This window comes from Fukomys damarensis, unplaced genomic scaffold (genome assembly GCF_012274545.1).
Source record: "Fukomys damarensis isolate Sample0158 unplaced genomic scaffold, DMR_v1.0_HiC HiC_scaffold_11, whole genome shotgun sequence".
Lineage (NCBI taxonomy): Eukaryota > Metazoa > Chordata > Mammalia > Rodentia > Bathyergidae > Fukomys > Fukomys damarensis.
This window is the reverse complement of record NW_022900923.1, coordinates 12760809-12768117: the sequence shown is the minus strand read 5'-3', so window position 1 is coordinate 12768117 and position 7309 is coordinate 12760809. Positions and strand designations below refer to the sequence as shown.

At 37.9% G+C, this 7309-nt stretch overlaps 1 protein-coding gene across 2 annotated transcripts in view; it reads right to left on the bottom strand.

Annotated features, from left to right (window-relative positions):
- Sccpdh (saccharopine dehydrogenase (putative)) overlaps positions 1–7309 on the bottom strand; it is a 34905-nt gene that overhangs the window by 2871 nt on the left and 24725 nt on the right. Inside the window, exons 8-11 of one of the 2 annotated variants that reach the window (XM_033762057.1) lie at positions 6430–6549; positions 6281–6337; positions 1757–1868; positions 934–954 (exon numbers count right to left, since the gene is read on the bottom strand). In XM_033762057.1, the coding sequence (XP_033617948.1) occupies positions 934–954; positions 1757–1868; positions 6281–6337; positions 6430–6549 (310 nt within the window). The remainder of the gene's footprint in view (positions 1–933; positions 955–1756; positions 1869–6280; positions 6338–6429; positions 6550–7309) is intronic. The other variant, XM_033762058.1, reaches the window with a different exon arrangement.

The window sequence follows — 7309 nt, the reverse complement described above, 5'->3', positions numbered from 1 at the left end:
TAAAAAAAAAAAAAAAAAAAAAAAAAAACAATAGAGCTGGGAATGTAGCTAGCTGCAGAGACCCTGGGTTTAATCCCTAGGACCATCCCTCATGCTCCCACAAAAAACCTGACTAAACCTGAGCAAACTTAAAAGGAAGTCTATACGCCTAGCTTGGTGGCGCACACCTGCGATCCCAGCACTTGGGAGGCTGAGGAAGGATAGCTGCTGGGAGATCAGAGGTCATCCTGAACTACAGAGTAAGACTGTCTCAAAAAAAAAGGAAGTCTATAAGCAAGTGAGATATATATCACTACTTACATTACTGTCAAAAAGTACGAATGTTTAAATTTTTAAAAAATTATTAAAAGCAGAACACACTGTTATTGATCCCCTCAAAATACTTCCTCTCACTTTTATCCCATAATTCTTGACACTTCCTGAAGGGGTTCTGGAAGGCCTCTTTTGTGTCTTTCATAGTACTTGTTGTTGCTGCCTCAATGTCCTGAATAAATTAAAAATATCTACCTTTCATCATCATTCTGACTTTTAGAAGAGCCAGAAGTTACCCAGTACCAAGAATGGTGAATAAAGTAGATGAGGACAACGGTAACATTTTTATGAGCCTGCTTTCTGTTCAATAACACTTGGCAGGGCTGGGGATTTAGCTCAGTGGTGCTGCCACCTGCCTTGCAGGCGCAAGGTCCTGAGTTTGATCCCTGGTACAAAAAAAAAATTTGGCAGCAACATTCACTATATTTTTAAATCACACCTCTAAAGACACTCCCAGAAAGAGGTCTTCCACAGCTGCTTGAGAAAGCGGCAAGAATGATGGGATAAGTGCATTTGAAGTGATGGGATATTTTAGAGGAATTCATGGCAATGTGTCCTTTACTGTAATAACTATTTTAAAACATTTACAGTATATGTTTATCACCCCTTGTAGTCACTTACTGTAACAAACCAGGTGGGAATCTGAAAAGGAGGCAAAATGAAAGTACATCATGCCACGTGGTTTGACTAAAACTCCCTGTGACCTATTATTAAACTTATACTATAATACCTAAGTGGGTCTGTCTCCATATAGTTCTCTAAATTTTACAGCAAAAGTTCCTCAGGTTTTTTGTTGTTGCTATTACCATTTGGCAAAAGATCCTTTTAACATGCCGAAGCATTATTTTGAAAAGTACAAATATGCACACACGTTTTTACAAACAATGGTAGGGTGTTCAAAGTCTATAAATAAAGCTCATGCAACAGATTTGACTGTTAAAATTGGGGTTTTTTTTTTGGGGGGGTGTGTTCAGACAGGGTCTCACTATATAGTTGAGACTGACCTGGAACTCACTATGTAGCCCAGGCTGGTCTCGGACTCACAGTAATCCTCCTGCCTCAGCCTCCCGAGTGCTGGGATTACAGGCATGAGCCACCCCACCCAGCTTGACTATTACAATTACACTGCATAACTATGAGGTTAAAATAGGTAAAACAGCAGCCATCCCCCTTTCTTATTAGTAACTAAAACTTTCATTTTGTATTATTGAATAATGAAAAAGATGACAAGAAGGGAGGATACACGAATACAACTGGCTTATACTAATAATTTCAACCCTTCAGTTGACAGAATAATTTTAAACTTAATAATTCATGCAAGTGTGTGTTTCTACAACAATTAAACTTTAAAAAAGAATATATTGCAATAACATACTGCCTTATAGCTTAAGACAATCTAAAACTCCCAAGCATTCTTAAGTCATATGCAAAATACGCAAAATACCTGGTCCTTTCACCTGAGTACAAATTCTGATATTTGGTTTGTTCTTATCAGTACTAAGGCCTTGGGCATAGCCTTGCCCAAAGAATGTCATTGTAAATGATGAGCCATCTATCTGTGAAAAAGAAAGCAAAGGACTCTTTTAAAGAAATACATCATTTCCTCCTGGAACATAATAAAACCTAATATTCTACTTCATGAGACACTTTCAATGTATAAAAATATCAACATTATATACTACAATGTCTTGACAGGCTTTAAACATGGGCAAAAGCTAATTCTTTGAGGTTGTAAGTTTTGATGACTGGTGGGGGAGAAATGGAGAACAGATATAAAGTATTTCTTAGACTGTAGCTTGAAGTATGACAGCACCATTAATATAGGCAGTTTAAAAAGAAAAACTAGAGGTAGTTTTAAATGGGGAGGTAGAATATGGATACCTGCTCTTAGATATCTGTTATTACAAGACAAAAATAATAGGCAAGTCATAGAAATAAAGGTCTGAGACACAAACATAATTGCACCACTTTAAGATGTAAATATTCAATTTAAAAAAATTATAGAGGACTTAGTTCACCATCTTTTACAATCGCTAAATTTAGGAATAAGGTTAAATGAACTCAGTCATGATCAATAAAAGGCCCTGACATTTAACAATATGAGGCATGAACTAAAAGATATAGGGAAATCTCAGAGGAGCATCTTGTTAGATGTCATGGCAGAGAGGGTAGGATTTTGAAATGTGTACACACATATTTTAATAGAAATTTATTACACAGAAAATTAGGGTGGATTTTAAGAAACCATTATTTAAAGGCAAGAAGAGATGAAGTAGCATGGTGTATCTAGAGCCTACAGTTCAAGAGGTGCAGATAAGGTCAGATGCACATGCCATACTTGTCCTCTCCCCTGATGTGGCATTCACACCAAGTAATCATAACCCTCTTGCAGGTTAGGGACACATTTAGCTTTTCAACATAGTCCCTGAGTTGCTACTCCAATTAATCAGAGGTGGATGAAAATCTACCTCCCAGAACTAGATCATGAAGGTACTAGGGTGGCCTCACACCTCTGGAGATGGACTTCCCACAGTCATGTTCCAGATGTGGATCAGGGTTTGTGTATTTGAAAAAACAAAAAAGTTCCCTAGGTGATTCTATTATATAGAATCCCAGTAAATAATCATTGCCAAGTCAGGGAAGTAGTCTTAAAGAAGGCAATAACAAGGTCAGGTTTTCTGTCTCAGATCTCTCAGGGACCAGGAATATAGATCAGTGGCACTGCAGCCACCTGCCAAGCACAAGGTCCTGAGTTTGAGCCCCAGTACCACCAAAAACAAACAAACAAACAAAAAGTCTTGGATAGCAGTAGGAAGACTGATAAGAAACCATAAGAATACTATGAAAAGTTCAGTCCAGAAATATGGGCACACACTAACAGAAGAATAAAAAAGCAGCCCATAGGAGAAAATACTTGCAGGAATGGGGCTGCACAGCAGGAGGTGAGCAGCAGGTTAGTGAGCAAAGCTGCATCTGTATTTACAGCCACTCCCCACTGCTAGCATCACTGCCTGAGATCCACCTCTTGTCAGATCAGTGGTACCATTAGGTTCTCATAGGAGCACAAACCCCACTATGAATTGTGCATGTGAGGGATCTAGGTTGCACACTCCTTTGACTCATTCTGAAACCCCACCACCTCCAGTCTGTGGAACCAGTCCCTGGTGCCAAAAAGCCTGGAGTCCACTATAGTAGGGAATTCACATCCAGAAAACAGAACTCATACAATTAAGCAACAACAAATAATTCATCTAGTTAAAAGGGGGACTTAAATAGGTATTTCTCCAAAGAAGACATACAAAAAGCCAATAAGCACATGAAAAGATGGTCAATATCACTAATTGTTAGGGAAATGCAAACAAAACCATAAAATACAACCTCACAACTACTATGAGGAACATCAAAACACACACACACACACACACACACACACACACACACAAAAATTAAGTGTCTGTTAAGATATAGAAAAGTTGGAATTCTTGTACACTACTGATGGGAAGCTAAAATGGTGCACCTACTATGTTCCTCAAAAAATTAAAAACAGAATTAACATATAACCCAGCAATTTTATTTCTGGATATATACCTAAAAAAATTTAGAGAAAGATCTTGAAGAGATATCTGTACATCCATGTTCACAGAAGCACGATTCACAACAGCCAAAAGCTAGAAGCAACCCAAGTATCTACCCATAGCAGAATGGATAAAACATGGCACATCATATACTGGAGAATTATTCAGTCTTAAAAAGGAAGGAGATTCTGACAGATGCTTCAACATGCATGAATTGTGAGGAAATCAAACTTAAGTGAAATAAGCCAGACACAAAAAGACAAATACTTTATGGCTCCATTTATATGAGACACCTGAACTCATCAAATTCATAGCAATAAATAGCAAGCAGAATAGTGGCTGTGAGGGTTTAGGGAAGGGAAAAATGGGAATAATTATTCAATGAGTACAGTGTTTCAATTTTGCAAGATAAAGAGTTCTGGAGTAGATAGTATAACAGTTCCACAAAAGTATCAATGTACTTAATGCCACCAAATACTTAAAAATGGTTAAGATGGTAAATTTTATGTTTTGTGTATTTTATCACAATTAAAAGAAAGCAAGAGATAATGGTCAATGGGTTAGGAGAAAATCTAGCATGATGCTCATGATTCTGGCTGGGCAGATGACGGTGCCACCAACTGAGATGGAAAATAAGGAAAGAAGAGTTTGAGAGAAGTTCAGATTTTGGCACACTGAATTTAAAGTATCCATGAGTAATATATCCTGTAAAATGATGGAAACATCAATCTGGATATATAAATATGCTTTTTAAGGACCCTGATGAGTACCAGGCATAGTACTGCACACCTGTAACCCCAGATTATTTTCTTCCTTTTTTTTTTGTTCCAGGATCAAACTCAGGACGTTGCATTTGCAAGTCAAGCAGTGGCACTACCACTGAGCTAGATCCCCAGCCCTTTGGCCTGGATTATATAGTGAGACTTAGTCTCAAAAAAGTAAAGAGCCCTGTTGAGAGAGAGACTGAGAAATGAGCCAAGGACGGAGTCGTGGGGATGACTAACATTTGAGGAATAGAAAAGATATGGAGATAAAATTGAGCTAAGAAGAAGAGAAAGTAAACTTAAAAGAGCCATTGTCTCAGAAACCAAAGGAAGCAAGTATTTCAAAGAATAATAATGTCAAAGACAATACACTAAATAAGGACTAAAAGGCATTCAATGCAGTCAGTGTTATAAAGTCAAAAACAACCTTAGCAAGGGTACAAATAAGGGTGAAGGGAAGGCCCAAGGCTCACTCTTAGGTTGGACAGGATAGCAACATGTTTTCAGAATGAGGAGAAAGAACCTGTAAAGCAGCAGGACAACAAATCCAGAGTACAGAAAAGGATCAAACAGCTGATGAAACAAGGAGGGAAACAGATCAAAAGAAGCAGTCACAGCTAGGACTTAGGCTAGTATGAATTTAGGATCCACCATATTGTAGCTATGTGAACGTAGGCAAAGAACATCTTCTCTGTTTATTTCCTCAAGTATAAAATGTGTCTAACAATACCTTTATCTCAGTGGTTGCTGGAGGACTGAGAAGTAAAGCACAAAGCTCAGTGGCTACAGCACAGTAAATGCTTCTGCTGTGAAGAGCACTGATGGGGGGACTAGCCTCATACTGGAGAATCCTTAATTCCAGAAAGTAGGGCAGAATTTGAGGGGGAGCACAACATATGCTCTTGATTCACTTAGTGAAGTAGGGGTTGGGATAATCTGCAGACAGAGAAGAGGTTTGGGGTAGATTTTTTAAAACAGCCACTGAGGAAGATGGAAGAACGATTAATGAAAAGTGGAAGTGTCAGAAGTGCTGCTAGAATTCCACCCAGAAGTCTGGATGCTGCTATCTGCTAAACAGTGAGATCACACCCTGTAGTGCCTGGCATAAAGGAGATGAAGGCTAAATGGACCAATGCGCCTAACTCAGAATTGAAATTTGTACAGCAAATGGTAGAAAATGAGGCAGTCATATGGTTGAGAACACTGGACACATGGTAATTCCATCATGGGAATCTGGGGTATGTGGAAGAGGAAGCAAAATTTGGGGGAAAATATGAGATTTATTTTTAAAAAGAGAGAGAAAATAAAAAATGGATGAAGTAAAGAGCAAACAACTACTGGAGCCAGACGGCTGGGTTCTCAGCTAGCTTATAGGACCATGGGCCAGTTTCTTAGCCTCTCCATGCCCTAGTTTCTTCTTCTGTAAAATGGAGATAATAATAATAATACCTATTTCCAAGGGGAGTTCAAAAAGTAATCTAATTCATGTAAAGCACTTAAAAGAATATCTGCAATATAATAAGTGCCTCCATCAAGGCTTGGATGTTACTGTCACTACCCTGAGGAAGAGTAAAAACAAAATAAAGAAAATTACCACTTTGGACACCTAGATACAAAAGAAAAGATTACCTGTTTTTGTGTTGGACCTTGTTTTGAAAAATAACCCAAGGAGAAGAGCCATGGGAACTAAAGGAAAAAGAAAAAACAAACCCTCAGTGATAGTTTCAAACACTCATGAGAAATGAGACCTCTCAAGATCTAATTTCATAAAATCTTACTTTTATGAGAAGTTGCCTTCCAATGCCAAGCTTCACAAAGAATAAAAAGAAAAGTCCTGCAAACATCAACTTAATAACAGAGGTGATGCCTCCCACGGCTACATAAGCAGCATACTGAACCTGCATTAAGAAAATAAAGTCAGAATATTACTCCCTACATTTTATACCAAATAATGCAAGAATGGTAGCTCTTTTCAGTGATTATTTGATCATAAATATGGAGCATGTTTATATTCCATTATTTTTACTTTATGAATGTATTATATTCTGAAAGCCTGTTGAGAAATCAGAAATGGGCAGCCTATTATTTTTAAGAAAAATCGTTATGATAATTAGCTTCCCTTAATGCACACAAGAGTCCACATAATCCATAATACATCATAGTTTAGTGGTAGTATTTTACAGAGTGCAGACTCCACTTACAACTTCTCTTATGAGAAAATACCCTCCACCTGAGATATGTTTTCCTCTTGAAGAGGGAACAGTGACTTCTCTCACCACGAGGAGTACATTGATGTTCCAGAGGTAAGGAGACGACAGTGTGTGCATGGGGGGGGTCCCAGACACCCCCATAAGCTATTATGGAAGGAGTATTCTAGCAGCTGAAACGCTAACCTGTGACTAGTGGGTGTTTATCACATATGGACTCCTGTATTGAATCTGCTGTACTGAATAGTGTTATGCTAAAAGGCATTTAGCAGCCCAGATCTGAATCATGGGGTAAGCCTATGACCAACCCATAAAACAAAAATGTTCTGCCCTTGCAATTTTATATATTTCCAAAAGCTAAATATGGATTATTTAGCTCACTCTTTTATTTATTTATTTATTTATTGATTGATTGATTGATTGATTGATTGATTGCTTTATAAACATAGAA